Here is a 23861-nt window from a genome sequence, read left to right as displayed (position 1 = left end):
GAAAATTGAAGGAAGACTACAAAATTTTCATCTCGCGAGACTTGTGAGCGGCCATCTTGCTCCTGCCCTGACAGATTCTCCTGTCGGGGTCACAGGGACTCTAAGATTGCTACCTGCACCTTCGCTGACCATGCTGTCCCGGGTGGTACTTTCCGCCGCCGCCACAGCGGGTGAGGGGTGTAGACGCTGCTCTGGGCTATCAGAGTGATTGGAAAGAAGCGAATCTAGGGGTCACAAGGAGGGGAGAAGGGCGCAGCGACACGGGCCTGAGCGGCGAGTGATCAGCGCCGCTCGGAGAGGAGCGTGGGGACTTAAGGGACAGGAAAGAGGGGTACATAGCCTTAGTGATCTAGCCTGGCAGGGATGAGGAAGGGACAAACTAGAGTTCATTTGACTTTGCTGACCTTCGTCTTGTCTGTCTGCAGCCCCGTCTCTGAAGAATGCAGCCTTCCTAGGTCCAGGGTAAGTGTGAGGATAATGGTCCCTTTCGTCTTTGTTTTTACTATCTTTTATTTCTCGATTCCTGCCCCCACCCCCTTAGCTTTAGGCCAGAAATCTCTTTCCGATAATTTTGGGACACTTAAACCCTCTTTCAAACACTTGTTCCTGTAACTGCCAGGAACGCTGTCATATGAACTGATGACCAAGACTTTAACAGGATATGTAACGTATTCTAACTAAACTAGAAATTGGTTTTGCTGTCTTCTATGCCCGCCCCTCTCCTTTGTGACCTTCCCTTGGGACCTTATGACATGTAGCCTCCACAGCCTGAATCAGAGTAGATTACATACCCAAGAACAAATTTTGTTCAATAAAACAGTGAAGCATGTTGTTTATAGTCTGTTTCCCAGATACCTAGTTTTTGCTGCCATATAATAACAATCAGAGAAATCATTCATTGATTCAGTAAATATTTATGTTGCCTAAACACATAACCAAGGATACAAGAATGAGTATGGCAAATTACCTGCCCTCATGGAGCTCACAGTCTAGGAATGGGAGGCACCTTTAGAGTATTGGTTTAGAGTGAGGGCTCCAAAGCCAGTACAGGGTCCCTGGCCCCTCCACTTACTAGCTGTGTGACCTCAATTTCCTCATCTACAAAATGGCGCATGATAGTGCATTGTGGCTTTTGAGAATTAAGAGGCAATTTCTGTGAAATTCAAAAACAGTTCTTGGTACATGGTGTGTGTTTAGTAAATTTAGCAGCTGTTTGCGTTAAAATTGTTTCATAAGACGTTCATTTTCCTAGAGATTTCTTTTTACTTCCAAATTTAGTTCTAAAGCTTGCAAATTATGTTAACTATCAAATTGAAAAAACTGGACTTGAAAAAGTGGTCTTGTCTGTAATTGAGTCTCATGTGTGCAATGAAGTGAGGCTATAATTGACTGCTTCCAACTTAGAAGAAAAAGGACCCCATACAGACTTGTAAACAAATAATTGTAATACCAGGTAATAAATAACTTATATTTACAAGATACAAGGAATATCCTTGGTTTTTTTTCACACTTCATGTCCAGTACCTCAGCAAGGCTCTTCCTCTAGAAATTTGGACTCTGACTGCTGCTTCCACTACCACTAAAGTATGAACCACCGCAAACTTTCACCTAGGTATTTTAGTAGTCTCTTCATTAGTCTTGCATCTCTATTCTTGTGCTATTACAGCCCATTCTCATAATAGCCAGGAGGATTATGTCAATCTCCCACCAAAGCCTTCCAGAGCTCCCCATCCCACTTGAATAAAATCCAAACTTAGCATAACCCAGAAGGTCCAACATGAATTGATCCCATCCTATCTCTTGACACCATCTCCTTCTGTTCTCTTTTTAGCTCATTCTTCAACCATACTGGCCTTGGTGTTCCTCTGAAAACTACCAAGCGCATTCGTGCCTCAATATCTTTCTACTTGCTCTTCTCTCTTTTCCTCAGATCATTGGGTCAAATGTCATCTGGCTCCCTACCAAAAAAACTTCCCTATTCTGTTGCTCCCTATCCCCTTACCTTGCTCAGTTTTTCTTCACAGCACTTAGAGCTGCCTGAAATTTTGTATGGAGATACACACTCACCCTTCCCATACCCCCACTAGAATGTTGAAGGCTGGAGCTTTGTTCATTGCCATGTTACTGGTACCTAGCATTAGTAGAAAGTCAGTAAATGTTTTATTGATTAAAAGAATGAATGTTAGCCCAAAATGGGGGAGGGCTTTACACATCTGGAGGCTGATTGGTCTTGGTAGTCATTGCTATGAAGTCATGGTATGAAGGGCATACAAGACAGAAGGAGCAGCATTGGGCAATTTTTTTGTGGTGTTTCTTCGTTTGTTTTTGAGAGCTGTTAAGTAATTCCAGGAGAGTAAGAGAATGAAGGAAGATGAGGTTATAAAATTTGACAGGACCAGGCACAGTGGTGGCTCATGCCTATAATCCTGAGGCCAAGGCAGGAGGATCACCGGAGCCCAGGAGTTCGAGACTAGCCTGGGCAACATAGTGAGACAAAAACAAAACAACAAAATTTTTTTAAAATTCTAAAAATTAGCTGGGCATTGTGGTGTACGCCTGTACTCCCAGCTATTGGGAAGGTTGAGGTGGGAGGATGGCTTCAGCCCAGGAGGTGGAGGCTGCGAGTGAGCAGTGATGGCACCACTGCACTCCAGCCTGGGTGACAGAGTGAGACCTTGTCTCAAAAAAAAAAAAAAATGACAGGTACTAGATTATATATGTTATATTAAGTAGTTTTCAGTAGGCAGGAGAGAGCCTGTTGAGTTTTCAAGTCAAATTTTCATCTTAGAAACATTGGCAGTAATGTGAGAGGGCTAGGTTTAAGTTGGGGTATTTAATAAGAAGCAGAGGCCAGGTATAGTGTCTCACACCTGTAATTTCAGCACTTTGGGAGGCCGAGACGGCAGATCACTTGAGGCCAGTAGTTTGAGACCAGCTTAGCCAACATGGCAAAACCCCATCTGTCCCAAAAATAAAAAAATTAGCTGGGCGTGGTGGCACACGCCTGTAATCTCAGCTACTCGGAAGACTGAGGCACAAGAATCGCTTGAGCCTGGGAGGTGGAGGTTGCAGTGAGCAGAGATCACGCCACTGTGCTCCAGCCTGGGTGATAGAGCGAGATTCTGTCTCAAAAAAAAAATAAAATAAGCAGAGAGATCAGGTTTTGGATTGTTAAACTAAGCAAGAGGTGATAAGGGCTTGAACTAAGATAGCTAGTTAGGGAGACTTATCAGCTTAAGCATACCCTTTAGTACTATGATTTAAATCAGGGGTTCTTAGCCTGGGGTGCTTTGCCTGCAGGTGACATTTAGCAATGTCTGGAGATATTTTTCAGTGTTACCATTGGGTGGGTCGGGGAGGAAGGAGGCAACTGGTATCTGTTGTGTAAAGGCCACAAAGATACTGCCAGACGTTCTACAATGCACAGAACAACCTCTTAAAACAAAGAAGTATCCAGTCCAAACATCAGTAGTGCTTAGTTGAGAAACCTTGATGTAAATGAAGGAATCTCGAGCGTGATTCTCAGATTTCAAAACCTGGTGGGGTAGCTAATATATTTGGAGGCAGAAATAATATTCAAAAGATAAGCATTGTACCAAAATAAATGAAATAATGTAAATTCTTACATTACAAGGAGATAGAGGTTGACAGAGTAGAGGAATGGGAGGTGGGAAGTGGGACAAAAATATACTGAAAACTTGAAGGAGACTAAACTTGACAGCAGACATAAAGGGACTAAATTTTATTTCATCAGAAGCCTAAGGAGACATCAGTATGCTGTAACTGTTAAACGTGTAGTCTTAAGCTGCTTTAATACAAGAATAGTTTCCAAACTGGCAATAGCAAGTTCTCAATAAGTATTTGTAGAATGAATGAATTGGCCAGACTATACTTAGAGTATTATATACAGTTCTGTTATACCTCATTAAAAAAAAAGACAAAACCAGAGAAGTCTTTATGGGCAATCAGGATTGTGAGGGAACAGATGTTTCACCCAGGTACATGTGTGTTATCTTACATAGCAAAATTAGAACTAAGAATGGATTGAGGTTCCAAGAATGTATGCAGCATCTCAATTCAAAGATGAATATAATTAGAGCTGCCCAGTACTGAAAAAGTCTGTTACATGTAGTGATTAGCAGTCCCATCAAAGAGAGTATTCAGAAAGGTTGAGGAGCCAACATACCAGGCATATAATAGCTAACCATTTACATAGCACTTTTCCATGTGCCAGGCATCATTCTATGCACTTTACACATATTAACTCAGTTAATCCTGTCAACAACCATAGAAGGTATTATCTTTTATTTCCATTTTACTGAGAGAAATCTGAGATTACAAAAGCTTTAAATTCTTTACTCAAAGTCAAGGGGCAGGTCTAGGATTTGAACTCAAGGAGTCTATCTGGCTGCCACATCCACATTCTTACATATTTCAGTGCTAATAATAGACATACACAGTGCTAGACAGATGATCTGCAAGGCTTATAGAAAGGATTCCAGTATTGGGTAGAAGGTTAAGTGTCTGTAATTAATTCTTTGCTCTTGTCACAGCTGATTACTGGACCCTAACCTTCCTATTCCCAGTCCATTCTCTTTCCATTATGAGAATTAGAAAACTGCCTCAATCCTCAACCCCATTTATTGTTTCTGCTAATTATTCATACATTGTATTCTCCTTAAAGAAATAGGCTTTACATTTGTACAATAATTACCTGTAGAGTATTGCAGGCAACAAGGACCTTCCGTACAGGGCAGCCACACCTTGCCCCTATACCGCCTCTTCCTGAATATGGAGGAAAAGTTCGTTATGGACTGATCCCTGAGGAATTCTTCCAGTTTCTTTATCCTAAAACTGGTGTAACAGGTGAGCATTTTTGCCTGGTCTTTGATAATATGGTTTGATGGCATCACTAAAATCAAATTAGGTGGGTTTTCTTGTTTGGTTGTTTTTTTGTTGGTTTGGTTGTTTTTTTGAGACAAGGTATTACTCTATCATCCAGGATGGAGTGCAGTGGCACAATCACAGCTCACTGCAGCCTCTACCTCCCCAGGCTCAGGTCATCCTCCCACCTCAGCCTCCCGAGTAGGTGGGACTATAGGCATACATCCAGCTCATTTTTAATTTTTTTGTAGAGATAGGGTTTCACCATGTAGCCCAAGCTGGTCTCCAACTCCTGGGCTCGTGGGATCAACCCACCTTGGCCTCCCAAAGTGCTGGGATTACAGGCTTGAGCCACCCGCCTGCAGCCGCAAGTCAGCTGTTTTCAAAAGGAAATTGTAACAGTTGATTTGATTGCTCCAACTTGTTTTTGGTATAAATGTATTTGGGATTTTAAACTTAATTTTACGGAATTATCTCTGTTAGTAGATCAAATTTTTTGATGCCTGCTCTATGCCAGGCACTGTTGAAGGCATATGGTGTTAAACAGTGTTAAGTGCCTGCTGTCATGGAACATACATTCTGTTGTAGGATGACAATAAAGAAATGAGTAACTGTGTAATATACTGTTAGATAATGAAAAGGGTATGAATAAAAATGAAGCCAGGTAAAGCAGGAGTCCCCTGATTAAGTTTATGATTGTCTCTACTACATGTACTGCCTTTCTTGGCCCATACCCAAGTATTGCTATGACTGTGGAATATTGGAAGCCAAAGACTCTTTTTTTAGCCCTAGAGTCACCTAAAGTAGCATTTTCCTAACTGAAATTGCTAGAAACATTAGTCTCCTCAGACTTCAATGGGTGATAAAAATGTTACATATGATAGATGTTTCTTGCAAATTCATATTTAAAATTTGTATATTAAAGACAATTAAAAAAAAAACGTTGGAACTTTGTATGGGAAACCGGGTAAAATGTATTTGAGTTTGTAACCCTGTTATTGTCATGATACATCCTGCCATCCTATGATTCTCAGAAATACTGTAAAATGCTTTCCTAAAAGCCTGCTGTGGGCCTCTCTTACATCCTGCGAAGCATGGAGGAAAGACTAAAGAAATGTAAATCATGGTTTGCATCCTTTCAGAATACATGGCCTGGTTAAAGAAAAAACCATATTTGAAGCGTTGTAATTAGGTGCTACAGGAGTTGGGAATCCTAATATTTATTCATTCTTTTATATACATACCACTTTGTAGTTGTTTTTGCTTGTTTCTTGTGTAAATTTTAACCTGTCTAGTGTTCCCATTCAATAAATAGTATATTTTGCTGGACAAGTTACTTCAGAAAGTTATCTGGTATCTTTGTAGAATAGTGTAATTTACTGTGCTGTGTATTGTGCTTAACATTATTTCTCAAATTTATCAGACTGAAGAAGGTATTGTCCCCATTTTACAAATAAGGAACTAAATTCAGAGATTATTTAGATTGCTCAGTTTCTTTAAAATTGCAGAGTCAGTATACAGATTTCCCTGAGTCCATATCTTTGTTCTTTCAGCTCTACCATACTGCTTCCCAATCCAGTGTTTTGTCTTTGAATCTAATTAAGTCATTACTTTGCTTTCTGCTAATCAAATATAGAAGTGCCTTTCTATCTTCCCTCTTTTAGGCATAGCATATCCATTCATAAAATAACTCTTCTTCTTGTAGGACCCTATGTGCTCGGAACTGGGCTTATCTTGTATGCTTTATCCAAAGAAATATATGTGATTACCGCAGAGACCTTCACTGCCATGACATTAATAGGGATAATGGTCTATGGAATTAAAAAATATGGTCCGTCTGTTGCAGCATATGCTGATAAAATCAATGAGGTAAGAACCATAAACCTTATTTCCTATTTTAGACTAGCAGAAACATGAAGGTCATTTAGTGATATTTTTGATATGATTGTTAGGGGAGCAACACATAGAAATGAATCTAATGCTTCAAATAAGTGTTAATGTTAGTTACTAATTTGAGATAATTTTTTTATATCTACTAAACCCTTCAGCTTTTCTACAATCATTCAAAAGGTATTGTATAGTTATTATGGGAAATTATTTTTAAGGATTTGTGCATTTCTTTCTATTTTCTTTGTGGGTGTTTTTACAAATGAGAGATGCAACTTTGAAGAAGCATGTAATGAATCTCTTTTTTTTACCCTTTGTGCTTTCACTGATCTTTGTTGTTGCTATCGCAATTGTAGCAAAAACTTGCCCAACTAGAAGAGGCGAAGCAGTCTTCCATCCAGCAAATGCAGAATGCAATTGATATGGAGAAGTCACAGCAGGCACTGACTCAGAAGCGCCATTACCTTTTTGATGTGCAAAGGGTAGGTTTCAGAAGTTTCTAGAAAGAATGAAGTTACTTGTGTGCATTTTTTAAATTCAGAATTTTTTATGAAGAATGATTAAATAGATTGAACATATTTTATTTAGAAAAGAGAACATTTATGTAGCAGTTGGCATTCACGGCTATTCAAACATTTAAGAACTGTCAAGTGGAAAAATAGTTCAAATTATTATAAAATTAGAAACCGTAGAAGCTATTAAAAAAACATTTCGGATCCACACAAAAAGAAATAGTCATTAAGTTAAAGCTGATTTAAAAATGACATGCACTGTATAAGGAAGACTATAGGTAAAATACATCCTGTGTATTTCATACACACTTGCTACAAGAACATCTTAACATCTTTGCTGTAAGGAAATCTGATATTCTAAATCCACAAAGCAGGCTGGGCACAGTGGCTCACATCTGTAATCCTAGGACTTGAGGAGGGTGAGGCAGGAGGACTGCTTGCACCCAGGAAGTCAAGACTGGAGTTAGAGTAAGCATCTGAAATAGTTAGGATCTTGGCCAATATTTCTCAATACTGGCTAAGATAGTAAGCATCTGAAATGTTTAGGATCTTGGCCAATGTGGTCTTGGTACCACATGCATTAGAGTTATCTTTGGTGTTAATTTTTTTTGCCTCTTTCCAAGACTTGTGGAATCAGAACCTTTCTTAAGGGCTACCCAAGAATCTGTATTCTTTTAAACAAGATCCCTAAGGACTCGTAAGCACATGGATATTTGAAAAATCCCAGAAAAATGTTAATTCCGTGTATATTTAGGTTACAAAGGGAAAATGCTTCCTGCTTCTTGCGTAGTATATACACATATGTGAATGCATGCATACATATATTTTGGCTTTTTTAAAAAACCATACTGGAAAATGTAGCTTTTTCCTAAGAGTGAAATGATAGTAATTTAGGTTTTTATTTATTTATATTTACTTGATGGCTATTTATTGAGTTCTTCCTATGTAGATATTCTGACCAAGGCAGAGTGCTGAAAATATAGTGGAGAACAAACAGCTTCTGCCTTCATGGAGTCTTATTTTCTAGCCAGTCTTTGGGAGAAGCACAGAAAATAAATAATTGAACAGATGCAAATGTCAACAGGTAGTAAATGCTAGATAGAAAAATAAACTAGTATTAAAAAGATTGCAGGCCAGGTGCATTGGCTCATGCCTATAATCCCCGTACTTTGGGAGGTCAAGGCGGGAGGATCACTTGAGCCCAGGAGTTTGAGACCAGCCTGGGCATAGACCCTTTCTACAAAATTGCAGGAAGAAGGAGTTACTGTTTTCATAAGGGCATTCAGGAAATGTCTCTAATATGATATTTGAGCAGAGACGTGAAAGAACTAATAGTGCAAAGTATGTGGGTTTTTGGGGAAATAAGTGCCAGGCTGAGGGAAGAACAGTTGCAAATGCCCTAAACCTGGAAGTTTGCTTGATATAGTCAAGGAAAAGTAAGAAGGTTCATACAGCTGAAGTAGAATTGGTGGGGGGAGAATAAAAGGAGATAGAGGGTGGCCTGGGACTATGATACATAAAGACCTTAGGCTCCTATACGAACTTTGACTTGGACTCTGAATGAGAGAAAGTCATTGAAGGATCACTCTGATTGCCTTGTTGCCAATAACCTTCAGTTTGGTGTACATTGGTTTGTGATGCCTATGGGTTAGCTAAGTAGAAATATATAAGAGCTTGACCTTGTAGCCTTATTGCCTGTATGCTGATCTTGGCTTCATAGTTTATTAGCTCTGTAACCTTGGTCAAGTTTCCTAACTTCTGCCTCAGTTTCCTCACTGCAAAATGGATATAATTATAATAACTATGCCATGGTTTCATTATAAGGTTTAATTGAATCCAAACACAAAAGTGTTTAGAGTGTAGTCAGTACTCTACAAATGTTAACTATTATTTGATCCAGCAAGTATTATGACATAAACACAAAGACAAATATACAATGTATGCACCATTATTTGTAGAACCAAAAAATTAATTATGGAGTACCAGTATAGTGGAATCCAATGTAGCTTAAAATTTAGGTAGGTTTTTCTGTCATAATTAATAAACGTGATGTGTATATGCCTATATTTTCATGTGTATACCTATATTTTTATTAAATATTTCTGAGAGGGAATACAAGAAATACAGGAAGTTAGTGGCCATGGGGGGACTGAAGGAGACTTATTTCTTACAGCATACACTTTTAAGTATGTTTTTGCCATATGCTGTTATAATTTCTAGGTATATATTTATTAAATAAAAGAATTCCACATAAAATACAAAAGAAGTGGGGCATTCTCACTGGCAGAATCTTCAGAGTAGAAGTATTCCTTCAAGTATACAATGTTTATCATTTCTTCATTTTGCCCCAGAATAACATTGCTATGGCTTTGGAGGTTACTTACCGGGAACGACTATATAGAGTATATAAGGAAGTAAAGAGTCGCCTGGACTATCATATAGCTGTGCAGAACATGACGCGTCGAAAGGAACAAGAGCACATGATAAATTGGGTGGAAAAGCACGTGGTGCAAAGCATCTCCGCAGAGCAGGTACACAACATTTTTACAGGTTCTGACATTGTACTGGTATCTCTTAACAAGTATCTGCTGATGTTTCATTAAGGTAGGAATAGCTGGCAAGGAGTCTTTAGCCTAGAAGTAGCAGTGTAACACCGGTTTGTTTTTCTGGATAGTGATAAGCAGGAAGATGCTGCCTATCTGTCAGGCTGGCTTTTCTCTTTCCTCAAATTTGGGTAGCATTAACTGATATATTTAATTTCTCTATAAAACAGACTGGGCTGGGCATGGTGGCTCATGCCTGTAATCCCAACATTTTGGAAGGGCGAGGCAGGAGGATCACTTGAGACCAGGAGTTCGAGACCAACCTGGGCAACATAGCGAGATCCTGTCTCTGCAAAATATTTAAAAAGTAGCTTGGGTGCGATGACAAACGCCTGTACTTAGGGCTACTGAGGAGGCTGAGGTGAGAGGATCTCTTGAGCCCAGGAAGCATAGGCTGTAGTGAGCTCTGATCGCACTATTGCACTCCAGCCTGGGTGACAGAGCAAGACCTTGCCTCAAAAAATAAAATAAATAAAAGACTGAACAAGGCTATTTCTAAGCCCCTTCCATTTTCTAATTCCATGACATTCCATTTCTTCTTTTCACCTGCATAATTTGTCTGTTTTGAACGGAAATGTTTTCTGTTTGCTTAAACTGAATCGATTTTTTTTTCATTTATATTTTTGCTTTAATATGACTTGATTTTTTTTCTTTCTCGGGTTTATAACATTTAAGTATTTCTGGTCATTTTCAGCATAATGTATGTAGGATTAGAAAAACAGGGTCTAGGCTGGGCACGGTGGCTCAAGCCTGTAATCCCAGCACTTTGGGAGGCCGAGACGGGCGGATCACAAGGTCAGGAGATTGAGACCATCCTGGCTAACACGGTGAAACCCTGTCTCTACTAAAAAATACAAAAAAAAAAAAAAACTAGTCGGGGAGATGGTGGGTCCCTGTAGTCCCAGCTACTTGGGAGGCTGAGGCAGGAGAATGGCGTAAACCCGGGAGGCGGAGCTTGCAGTGAGCTGAGATCCGGCCACTGCACTCCAGCCTGGGCGACAGAGTGAGACTCCGTTTCAGAAAAAAAAAGAAAAACAGGGTCCTATCAAAAGTTTTTTTCTTTTTCTAGTAAACTGTCTTTTACATAAATGTAATATACATGCTTAAGAAACTTAGAAAATACAAAAGAAGTCTAGAAAAGAGACTAAAAATTATTTTCATTCTTAACATTTGTATATTACTAATATTTGTTGAGTTGGTCTTTTTCAAGCAGCTGTTAGTTGTACAAGCCAACATCAGTGGCAGATGGTTACAGGAATATCTGGTCTCAGATTCTATACAGGTTTCACTCATAAAAGCTGTGAGCCAGGGATTTTTAACTAACCCCCTGGATTTGCTTAAAATAAATTGTATCTCCTCTGTGTTAATTAGTTTTACTTCTAAACCTGTCTAGTAGCCGTATAATGTTAAGCCAGTAATCTTGAGGTTCTGGTCTGGTAGGAGGTGTCTTTTAGAATAATGGTGTTTATACTCTATACTTTTCTATGTTTTGGAAAGGTCTAACCAGATTTCTCTTTCCTTATCACAGGAAAAGGAGACAGTTGCCAAGTGCATTGCGGACCTAAAGCTGCTGGCAAAGAAGGCTCAAGCACCCCTGGTTATGTAAATGAATCTATCCCAATTGAGACAGCTAGAAACAGTTGACAGACTAAATGGAAACTAGTCTATTTGACGAAATCTTTCTGTATTGATGTCTACTGAAGTTATAGTTTACCCTTCCTAAAAATGAAAAGTTTGTTTCATATAGTAAGAGAACAAAATCTCTATCGGCCAGTCAAATGTTTCTCATCCTTCTTACTCTGCCTTTGAGTTGTTCCATGATCACTTCTGAATAAGCAGTTTGTCTTTATAAAAACTTGCAGCCTGACTAAAGATTACCAGATTATAGTTTAAATTTGCAATTAATTCTACCATCTTGCAATAAAGTGACAATTGAATGAAACAAGGTTTTTCAAGTTGTATAATTCTCTGAAATACTCAGCTTTTGTCATCGGGTAAAAATTAAAGATGTTGTTGAACTACTGTCTTGTTTATGAGACCATTCAGTGATGAACTATTTCTGACTGATAGGTTATGAGATGTGTAAAGCTATTCTAGTACTCTTAAAATAACTAAATGGAATATTATATATATTAATTCATATAGTTGACATTACTATTTTAGTAGTATGCCTGTAGAAAATATTATGGACTCAGTGTGTCATAAAATCACTCTTCAGAACCCAGCAGGCCAGGTGCAGTGGCTCACACCTGTAATCCCTGCACTTTGGGAGGTCGAGACAGGTGGATCACTTGAGGTCAGGAGTTTGAAACCAGCCTGGCCAACACAGTGAAACCCTATCTCTACTAAAAATACAAAAGAAGGCCGGGCGCGGTGGCTCAAGCCTGTAATCCCAGCACTTTGGGAGGCCGAGGCGGGCGGATCACAAGGTCAGGAGATCGAGACCACAGTGAAACCCCGTCTCTACTAAAAATACAAAAAATTAGCCGGGCGCAGTGGCGGGCGCCTGTAGTCCTAGCTACTCAGGAGGCTGAGGCAGGAGAATGGCGTGAACCCAGGAGGCGGAGCTTGCAGTGAGCCGAGATCGCGCCACTGCACTCCAGCCTGGGCAACAGCGTGAGACTCCGTCTCAAAAAAAATAAAATAAAAATAAAAAATAAAAATAAAAATACAAAAGATTAGCCAGGCATGGTGGCAGGCGCCTGTAATCCCAGCTACTCAGGAGGCTGAGGCAGAAGAATTGTTTGAACCCAGGAGGCAAAGGTTGTAGTCAGCCGAGATCACACCAATGCACTCCAGCCTGGACAACAGAGCGAGACTCCATCTAGAAAAAAAAAAAATCCAGCAGACACCTAACAGGAACATAGAAAATAACAAGTGTTGGCAAGGATATGGAGAAGTTGGAACGCTTGTGCACTGTTTGTAGAAATATGAAATGGTACGTGTAGCCACTATGGAAAAGTGTGGTGATTCCTCATAAAATTAAAATGGAAATACCATGACCCAGCAATCCCACATCTACATATATACTCAAAAAAATTAAAAGCAGGGTCTTGAAGAGATACTTGTACACCATGGTGATAGCAGCGTTATTCACAATAGCTAAAACATGGAAGCCGCCCAAGTGTCCATCAGTAGATGAATGGATAAGCAAGATGTGGTATATCCATGCAATGGAGTATTACTCCACTTCAAGGAAGAAAATTCTGACACTGGCTGCAGCATGAATGAACCTTGAGGACATCACGCAGTTTTACAAGATGAGTTATGGTGCTGGATAGTGGTGATGGTGGCACATTAAGGATGTATTTAATACTGTTCTTAAACGGTACACTTAAAAATGATTAAGATGGTAAATTTTAAGTGTATTTTACAATTTCTTTTTTAATTGAAGAAAAATCCAGTAGATAAATTAGAAAATTCTTCCCTTCATAGGTTTATCTGCATTCGATTCTCCCATACTTGTACAAGGATTTATTTGTATTCAAATGGACAAATTACATAATAGGAAATACTTGAAAATATTTATCACGGGTAATTGGTATTTTCATTGACTTCCTAAGATTTTATGTAATAATCATTTGAGCCAATATTCATAGCTAATGTACTAATCTAATATTGAAATCAGATTGATATCTTTGTTACTTAAAGATAATTTGATTGGATCAACAGGTATTTCAAACTGATTAAACAAAAAATTATAAAACACCTAGTTTGTGCTAAGCAACATAATGCAGTGATCATACAGAGATAAAAGTCCTCACCTCGGAGTTAAATATCTACTAGGAAGATAGTAAGAATATGTGATGATACAAACTTGAGCACAGAGCGCTCTGAGAGTGTGGCAAGCATCATTTTAGGTAGTCTCACCAGCCTCATGTTTCCCTCATATACATCATCCAGGTCAAGGTTCAGTCAGAGAAGCAGAATATATATTTATATATAAGGAATTTGACTACCCTGTTGTGGGAGCTAAACAATCTATAAAGCTGTTAGTGTTCTTTCTGATGCTGGAGCTTGAAGTCCACACGACAGTCGGTTAAGGGAAGATGGATGTAAAATGGGAGGCAGTGAGAACAAGTGGAAATAACAAGCACAGACAAACCCACGTCAGTTTGTATCATCTCTGGCCTTGATAATGTGGTTGTTCTGTATAACCCCATATCCAACACAAACACGTGGTGTAGAGAAACCTGGTTAGAGAAACGAGTGATCCAGGGAAAGGAGGGGAAGTTGTTCAGCTAGCTATAAAACAGCTGCTGCTTCACATTTCACCCTCCAAATTTTGCTCAAGACTTGTGGCTTACAGAACATTGAAGGAAGATAATTCTGGAAAATGTAGTTCTGCCTGACCAAGCTGACATTACAAACCACCACACTAACTATCCTATCAATAATTGTTAACCTGAATGAATAATGCTTAAAAATTTCAGCCTCAGGAGATCAAGTAAAACATGGAGAGAGAGGAAAGGTGACAGGTCGGAAAACAAATGGTGTCTGAGCTGCCATTTGGAAGTTAGCCGAGAGGGTGTCTCAAGGATTAGATAGAGTCCAGGAAGATGGAACAGCATTTGTGATTGTAAAGATGTAGCAGAGTGTGACATTTTAAAAACTCTCAAGTTTGAGTGAAATACAAATATTTAATTTATATTAATGGGTTTTGGGGGTTTTTATGTTTTCATTTTTGTTTTTGTTTTGAGACAGTCTGGCCCTGTCACCCAGGCCAGAGTGTGCAGTGGTGCAATCTCAGCTCACTGCAGTCTCCGCCTCCTGGGCTCAAGTGATCCTCCTGAGTAGCTGGGACTACAGGCATGCACTACCACGCCCATCTAATTTTTGTCGCATTTTTGGTAGAGACAGGGTCTCACCATGTTGCGCAGGCTTGTCTCAAACTCCTAGGCCCAAGCAGTCTGCCGGCTTCGGCCTCCCAAAGTGCGGGAATTACAGGCATGAGCCACAGCACCTGACCTATATTAGTGTTCTTAAATGCTGTGCTTAGAAGTTGGATTTTATTATGACAGAGGGCAGCCCCCCAAAAGTTTCAGGCAATAGGAATGATGACTAGATTTTTGTTTCAGAAAAATCACTAGCAACAGAGGATGGTTTGGAGAGGCAAGACTAGTTAGGCTGTTGAATCATTCTGGCTAACCGACATTGAAGGCCTTAACCAAAGGCCTTGGCAGTACAGATGGAAAGAATTGATGAGAAATATTAAAGGTAACATTTGTAGGACCTGACTGTAGAGACTACGGAAGAAAGAAAGAATCAGGTTGACTCAGGATTCTTGCTTGAGAGAGTAGAAAAGGGAGGCACTATTCACTGATTTGTAATACAGGGGAAACTGTGCTTCAGGAAAGGAAAGAATAGGGCTAAGTATACAGCCATGAAAGCACATCAATGTTTGAGGCATGGCAGATAAAAAAGAATTCTGCAAAAGTGGAAATGGCAGTCATTGGACGAAAACCAGGGGGGAGTAATGTCATAAAATTGAGAGAGTGGAAGTTTTCATCTATAGAAGAGTCAATAGTAACCAACTTTTTAGGGAGAAAGATTAAGAGAAGGACTGAAAGTGCCAATTAGAGCTAAGAGCTTAGAGGTCTTTGATGCCCTTACAGTAGTTTGGCTGAATGGTAGGGACAGAAAAAGATTACATGGGGTTAAAAGGATTGAATGGCAATGAAGAAATTGACGTAAATGGAATAATTTCCAGAACATGTCTCACCCCAGTAACTAGAGGGAACCAAAGATTGGCTCAGGGGAATGATGTTTTAAGACAAGAGGCTTGAATGAAGAAAAAGTCAATGGAAGAAGAGGATGAAAAGAAAATGGTGAAGGAAGATAAACATAGTAAAATCCCTAAGTGGAAGAATAATATTCAGATGACAGGAATTAACAGAAGGTAAACATCTTCCATTGAAACTAGAAAGGTAAAGATGGGCCTTGAAAGAATGACGTTTTTCAGTGGAGGAACAGGAAGCTCATTCAACAACCATTTATTTAAAAAAATACCATGTATCATGCTTACTGCTAGAAATCAAGGTAAGACAATATGTCATCTCCACAGACCTTACAGTCTAGCAATCTAGACATTGAATAGTATAAGGGTTACAATTGTTAAAACTGTAGGGTGATGGGGCATATGTGAGTAAACTTAATCTAGCATAGGAGATTATGAAAGGCCTTCTGGAGCAAGTAATATTTAAATTGGTATCTGTAGAAAAGAGAGATCATCAAACAGAGGGAATATTAATACCTTGTGCAAAGCCCCTGAAATAGAAAAGAACATGGCACCTTGAAAAACAACCCTAGAAATGAATGACTGGAGCACAGAGAGGGAAAGGGAGGGTGCAGGAGATAATGCTGGAGAAGTAGATCATCCAGATTATGCACGTTTATGGCCTTTTTGACCATATTAGAGAATTCTATGTTTTTTAAAAAGAATGGAAAGGCAGTTCTTTTTTTAAGAGACTTTATGCAAGGTCAGTATGGATAATGTATTAAAAGAGTTACCAGCAAACTTTTCTTCTTTAGGGCCAGATTGTAATAGTTCAGACTCTGAGGGCCACATACAGTCTGTGCTACATAATCATCTTTATGTTTTGTTGTGTTTTCTTTTTACAACGGTTTGACCCCTGTAAGACTGTAGAAAACAGTAAGAGTAGGTGGTGGGAGCATCTAGGAAGCTATCAAAGTAGTCTAAGGAGTCTAGAACATAGCTACACTCATTCATTTACATATTGTCTGTGGCTTCTTCGCTACCATGTTGGCAGAGCTGAGTACTAGCAACAGAGACCACATGCTCCACAAAGCCCAAAATATTTACTATCTGCCCTTCACAGAGAAAGTTTACCTACCCCTGGCTTCCAATGTGTTCAATTTTTAATGTGTAGGTGTTCTTGAAAAAAATCTGTACTCTCCAGATAACATATGCAGGGTTTTATATATGTTTATTAGATTAATCTTACTGACTGTATTACACAAATTTATATACTTACAACATTTTGTCTACTTAATCTACCAAATACCGAGAAATATAAACTAAATTTTCTAATTTGGCAGTGGATCTGTTAAGTTCGTTTTTTTTGTTTGTTTTGGGGCTTTTTTAATAGTTCTGTCGATTTTACTTTATAAATTTGTAGTTTAGGTAACTAGATGCAAATAAGCTTAGAATTGTTATCTCTTCTCACTGAGTTAAGCTTTTATCAGTATGTAATGATGATCTCTTTTTTTAACTAATAGTGTCTACATTAAGCCATATTTTGCCTGATATGAATATACCAGCTATCTTGTTAACATTTTTCCTGGTGTAACTTTTCATCCTTCTTCTTTCAACTTTTATGGCTCTTTAAGTCCTAGATACATCTTTTCAAATAGCATATAGCAGATTTTTTATTCAATCTGGTAGTCTTTGACTTTTAACTAAAAAGTATAGTCCATTTTCATTTATTGTAATTAGCAATTACTGTTCTATTCTGATTCATTCCCACTAATATATTTTATATTTTCTGTTTTGTGGCCTATTCTGGTTTTTGCTATTCATTGTTTTGGATTGACTAATTCCAATTGTTTTTTCTCTAACAGTTTGAGTTACTCTATTTCTATTATAATGATCACTCTAGAAATTTTTTTTTTTTTTTTTTTTTTTTTTGAGATGGAGTCTTGCTCTGTCACCCAGGCTGGAGTGCAGTGGCCGGATCTCAGCTCACTGCAAGCTCCGCCTCCCGGGTTTACGCCGTTCTCCTGCCTCAGCCACCTCGCCCGGCTAGTTTTTTTGTATTTTTTAGTAGAGACAGGGTTTCACCGTGTTAGCCGGGATCGTCTCTCGATCTCCTGGCCTCGTGATCCGCCCGTCTCGGCCTCCCAAAGTGCTGGGATTACAGGCTTGAGCCACCGCGCCCGGCCCACTCTAGAAATTTTAATATTTTAATCTCTCTTTTATGTTTTATCTTGTTGTCTCTCTGTGTTATATTTCTAGTCCACTATTTTTTTCTTCAAATGTTTTAAACTTGTTATTTGTCCCCAGTATTGAATTTCTGTCTTAGTCCATTTGTGCTTCTATGACAGAATACCTGAGACTGGATAATTTATAAAGAAAATACAATTAATTTTTCACAATTCTGGGGGCTGGAAAGTCCAAGATCAAGGTGGCAGCCAGATTGGTGTCTGGTGAGGACTGCTCTCTGCTTCTGAGATGGTACCTTGCTTCTATACCTTCTGGTGGGAAGGCATACTGTGTCCTCACATTGCAGTAGGGACAGAAGGGCAAGAGAGGGCTCTTTTCAACCTTGAGCCCTTTTGTAAGGATGCTAAATCCATTCAGAGGGCATGGTCCTCATGACTTAATCATCTACCAAAAGGCTTCCCCTCTCAATACCATCATAATGCTGATTAAGTTTCAACATGAATTTTGAAGGGGACACATCCAAACACAGCAATTTCTAATTTCAATGATAGGTTTAACATCTTTACATTCTACTTATTTGTTTTCAAATTTGCCTGATTATTTTAGTACTTTTTTGTTCCTTCATTACACTTTCAATATCCACTTTATTTACTTAAAAATATTGAGCATACTTGTATTTTAGATCTGATCATTCTTATACCTACAGCCTTTGCAGGTCTCTGTCTCTAACCTTTGTGGTTTGTTATTTCTGCTGTCTCTTTCATGATGGCTTGATTACTTTTTGTGTTTTTGTGATTTGTCTTGTTGTTAGCTCATATTTATTGGAAATGTGTCTGTGGAAGTCTTTGACACCTGGTCGAAGAGGCATTCTTCTACAGATAACTTGCATTTTCTTCTCCCAGGGTCCAACTTAAACAACCAATTTAAACTTGGAATTTTGAGGTCCACAGAGAGTACAAAGTCTGGCCTAAAACCTCCTAAAGTTAGGTTTGTGGTTAGGAATGTCCAAGGAAAAGGTATTTTGTTTTGTTTTTCTTTTTGTCCCCTTCTATCCAGAGCGAAGCTTGTGATAAACATGTGTGACAGGCAGAATTCTACAATGCCCCATGATCTCTGCTCCCTTGTGTTACCCCAAGTATAATCCTCCCTCCCCTGAATGTGGGTTGAATCTGTGACTTGCATCCAATCAATAGAACATGGCGAAGGTGACAGGCTGTCACTCCCATTATGACATTATGTTATATACAACTTTGTCTTAACAGGCTGGAGAGACTCTTCCGTGGCATTCAAACTGCCATCTTGTGAACTGCCTGTGGAGAGAACCACAAAGCAGGGAACTGTAAACAGCCTCTAGGACCTGCAAACAGACTCCAGCTGACAACCAGTAAGAAGCCAGGGCCCTCCGTCATATAAGTCACAAGGAAATGAGTTCAACCAACAACCAGACGGAATTTGGAAGTATATCTTCTCCTAGTGAAGCCTCTGATAAGAACACAACCCCAGCCAATACCTGGATTACAGCCTGGTGAGACCCTGAAGCAGAGAACCTTGATAAAACAGGTCCAGGCTTTTAACCCATAGAAACTATAAGATAGCTGGGCGCGGTGGCTCACGCCTGTAATCCTAGCACTTTGGGAGGCTGAGGCGGATGGATCACGAGGTCAGGAGATTGAGACCATCCTGGCTAACATGGTGAAACCCCGTCTGTACTCAAACTACAAAAAATTAGCCGGGCGTGGTGGCAGGCGCCTGTAGTCCCAGCTACTTGGGAGGCTGAGGCAGGAGAATGGCGTGAACCCGGGAGGCGGGGTTGCAGTGAGCCGAGATCGCGCCGCTGCACTCCAGCCTGGGCGACAGAGCAAGAGTCCGTCTCAAAAAAAAAAAAAGATAAAGAAAGAAACTAAAAGATAAATGTGTATTGTTTTAAGCCTCTAAATGTGTGATAATATGTTAGGCAGCAATAGAAAACTAATGCAGCAAAGAGCTCTACCATCTCCATCTGTGGCGTGGATTTTTTTTTTCCTGGTCCACCCACCAGGGGTCCCTTTTCAGAGAGTATAATCGAAATCGCCACCTTTGTGCAGGTTCTAGACTTGGTTTCCTAACCTTGCATAGATGGCCTTTAAACCCAACCTTCAGATCACCAAAAACTGGTAGCCAAACCCAGAGCAAACACCCATTTCAGGTCTCAATCAACTTTCTTATTTCTTTGAGGATTTCCCACATCTACTTTAGCCATGCGCTTTTAAATTATGGTGTTTAAAATATTTTATCCAACAAGTGTTATGTTTTTTAACAAGAGGATTTCTTTACATACCTAATCTGCTATATGCCTGGGACTATCCATTCCTGATCAGCCCCATTGAAGGTAAATTTCCTACTACTACCACACCCCAAGCTACTTAAGCAAAAGAGATTATGATCTCTTAATTGCCAAATCCAGTCAACTCTTTCCAGTCCTCATGTTACTTGGCCTCTCTTTCAGCTGCATTTGGCACAGTTGGCCACAGCTTTTCCTTCCTTTCTTTCCTCCTCTGGCTCCTAATCACATACGTTTATGCCATTTCTGCTGTCACTGTTTCTTCTCAATTTCCTTAACTGACTCTACTTTTTCTGCCTCCCTTTTAAATCTTGGTGCTCCTCAGAGTTCTATCCTAGGAATTTTATTCTCATTCTATAATACATATTGTATGTGGATTACCTTATCCATTCCCATGGCTTCTACTATCATATACATGCTGGTGACTTCCTAGTCTATATCTCAAATTATATTTGGAAAAATAGATTAGGTTAAGTGAGATGAGATAATAGCTGGGATCATAGGTGTGTGACATTGCACGTGTCAGATGCAATGATCCCAGCTATTAGGGAGGCTGAAGTGAGAGGATAGATTGAGCTTGGGAGTTCAAGACCAGCTTGGGCAACATAGTAAGACCTGCCTTAAAAGAAAGAAAGAAAGAAAGAAAGAAAGAAAGAAAGAAAGAAAGAGAGAGAGAGAGAGAGAGAGAGAGAGAGAGAGAGAGAGAGAGAGAGAGAGAGAGAAAGAAAGAAAGAAAGAAAGAAAGAAAGAAAGAAAGAAAGAAAGAAAGAAAGAAAGAAAGAAAGAAAAGGTCGACCCAAAATCTCAGTAGATTCATATGGAAAAGTTTACTTTTTGCTCATATAGAATCTATTGAAGGTCCAAGTGACTCCCCAAAGAAACTGTCCTCCATATGCTGACTCAAGGATCCAGGGTTAGAACTCTCACCTTCACCTTCCCATCATAAAATCTCCATTGTTGTGGGAGAGGGTCAGAGGAGGTCTTGCATCAGCAATTAAATGTTTTGACTAAATGGGACGTGCATCACTTCATTCACTGCCCATTGGCCAGAACTTGTCGCATGACAAGGGAGGTTCCACACAAGAAAGAGAGGAGAACTGGTTGTTGGTGAGAACTAGTACTGTCTACCACACAATTCTAGATCTCTTTTGTGAGCCCCAGATCTGTGCATCCAACTGCTCTCTCAACATCTTTACCTGAATGTTCCACTGGCACCCCAAATCCAATGTGTCCAAAATTAAACTCATTATTTTTTCTCAATCCTATAACCCCTTCTTTTATATTCTCAAAGTTAGTTGATGGATACAACGCAGGAAACGTAGTTATTACCACCTCCCCTCTCTCTCTTACTTTCCTCTCACACCTAATAAATGACTAGACTCATCACCTATCTACTCTACCTCTTCCCCATGGCCATTGCCTCTATTCAGATCATCCTAATTTCTCACTTGGAACTCTACAACACCAAAGGATTCTTCACCCACTGTTTGGCACCTCACTGGTCCCCTCTACACTCTGTTGCCTTAACCCAAATGTGCTTGTGTTACTCCTCTTCAGCAGTCGTTCCATTGCCTATAAGGGTAAAAGTATGTTTAGGGCCTGCCATTACCTGGTTTTATCTATCCTCTCCAGCCTTTCCCCTTCCATCCCCCACCCTTATCCTATCCTCATTCCCCATAGCACCACCTATGCTGAGATACTTGCATTTCCCCAAACTCAAGCATTGTGCCAAAGCATGCTCTTGTTTACCCTGTCCCTCTACCTGGAATACACTTCCTTCCTCAGTCTGCCTAGAAAATTATTCATCTTTCAAGGTGCAACTCAAACATTATCTCCTCTATGAGGCTTTTCTTGACACCTATCCTCCCTCCTTATCGTGTAGCCTGACCCCTTTGTTCATTGCATCTCACTCTATCCTGTACAGATGTCTCACATCTACAATATTTCATTATGCTTATTTTTGTGACTGGCCAGTCTGGAGCATGCTTTTGTAGATGAATGAACATATCTCTCTCTCTACAAGAGACAGATCCCGCAAGTCAAGAACTATGTCTTACTCATTATTGAACCTCCAGAGCTCGGCAGGGTGTTTGGGTAGGTGCTAAGTAAATGTCTGATTAATTAGTTAATCCTCCCTCTAAGTCTTGAACTACAGCTGTTTCCTTCTCTGGCTCCTCTTCCTCCTTCTTGCCCTTTGGTGGTATCTTTGATCATTATCTGATCTTTTATCCCCCATTGTTTTTGCTGCCACTTTCCTAAATATCTCTCAAATCCATATATATCTCTTCATCTCTCTACTGCTACCATCCTAGTCCACGTTACTATTACCCTCCTCAACTGGATCACTGCAGTAATCTCTCAACCGGTCTATTTGTATCTATTCTAGCTAACTTCCAATCTGTTTGCTCCAGTTTTAGTGATTGTTCCATAATGCAGGCCTGATCGTGTCACCCTTGTTTAAATATGTTTAGTACAGATAAACCCACTTCTCTTAAAGACAAAAGTTGTGAGGGACTGGCCCCTTCCTGCCTATTTAACCTCATCCTCATCATGCTCCACCCCCTGCCCACACCCCAGTGCCACTTCACATACTTCCTCTTTCAGTTTTTGTCAAACTAGTCTTTTTTTTTTTTTTTTCCCCCTTCAACTTCCTACCCTCCTTCTGGCACAGGGTTTTTAAATGTTCTATTCCCTCCAAACTTTCCCTTCCTCTTGGTCTAGTGGAACTCCAACTCACATTTCTGATTTCAGTTTAAATGTTGGGTCGTTTTATTTTTTGGCTCTAGGAAGGCTTCCCTGGTCCTCTTCCCCTCTGTTGTAGGCATCCATGGCACAGGGTCCTGATCCTTCACAGCACACTTAACAATCACAATTTGCCATTTCTTTGTGTGGTAAGGGCCTCCTTTACTAGCGTGAAAGTTCCATGAAGGCAGGCCCTCATGCTCGTCATAATATCCTCAAAGCTTAGAATGGGACATAGCACATAGTAAATGTTCAATAAATGTTTTGGAGTAAGTGAATGAAGAAATGAATTATCTCAGCAACTGGGATTCGAAAACTTGAAGTAATCATTGACTCATCCTACTGTTTTATTCCCCATATCCAGGTCCCAAGTTATATGTCCTCCAATTTTATGATCCCTGTGGTTCAGCCCACACCCTCACTACACAATACCCAGAATATCCCCATACCCTCTAGTTTCTTTGTCTCTACCCAAAATTTATCTTATATGATATGGTACAATCTGTCATAAAGGTTATGTTTACCATGTTATATCTCAATCAAAAAGATTTAGTGTTTATTTTAAAAATATTTTAAATATATCTTGCTTGGATTTAAAGCTCCCCACCATCTGGCTAAAATCCATCTATGTCAACTATTTTTCATCTCCCACCCTCTCCAAATGCCCCTCCCTATTTATTTATTTATTTATTTAAGCACCCTGTCACCCAGGCTGAAGTGCAACGGCATGATCGTGACTCACTGCAGCCTCAAACTCCTGGGCTCAAAGGATCCCCCTGCCTCAGCCTCCCAAAGTGCTGGATTACAGGCGTCAACCACCACACCCAGTCAAAATGTTCCACTCTTGAACTGTCCTAATATCCTAGAAATACATCACTTGAATTTCAGCAACCAACCCTGGGCCTAGGACACCTCTCCCACAGCCCTTTCTTCCTCCATCCATCCAAAGCCTATCTGTGCTCCAGGTTTACCTGCACACATCCTTGCCTGATTTTTCCAGCTCTGCCAGC

At 39.8% G+C, this 23861-nt stretch overlaps 1 protein-coding gene across 4 annotated transcripts; it reads left to right on the top strand.

Moving 5' to 3' along the window:
* The first annotated feature begins 43 nt into the window (after positions 1–43).
* On the top strand, positions 44–11828 carry ATP5PB (ATP synthase peripheral stalk-membrane subunit b). Of its 4 annotated transcripts, XM_073999000.1 has the most exons (8): positions 44–170; positions 426–462; positions 1832–1897; positions 4700–4866; positions 6590–6753; positions 7128–7253; positions 9635–9814; positions 11415–11828. In XM_073999000.1, the coding sequence occupies exons 1-8, from the start codon at positions 131–133 to the stop codon at positions 11490–11492; spliced, it is 858 nt and encodes a 285-aa protein (XP_073855101.1). In that variant the 5' UTR covers positions 44–130; the 3' UTR covers positions 11493–11828. The 4 variants fall into 4 exon arrangements, with proteins under 4 accessions (XP_073855101.1, XP_045241234.2, XP_005542418.3 ...); XM_045385299.3 differs by lacking the exon at positions 1832–1897 and having other exon boundaries at positions 4731–4866; XM_005542361.4 differs by lacking the exon at positions 1832–1897 and having other exon boundaries at positions 4721–4866.
* Positions 11829–23861: the final 12033 nt, after the last annotated feature.

The sequence above is a fragment of the Macaca fascicularis genome, chromosome 1, assembly GCF_037993035.2.
Source record: "Macaca fascicularis isolate 582-1 chromosome 1, T2T-MFA8v1.1".
Lineage (NCBI taxonomy): Eukaryota > Metazoa > Chordata > Mammalia > Primates > Cercopithecidae > Macaca > Macaca fascicularis.
The sequence above is the reverse complement of the archived record's forward strand: the minus strand, read 5'-3'. Positions and strand labels throughout refer to the sequence as shown.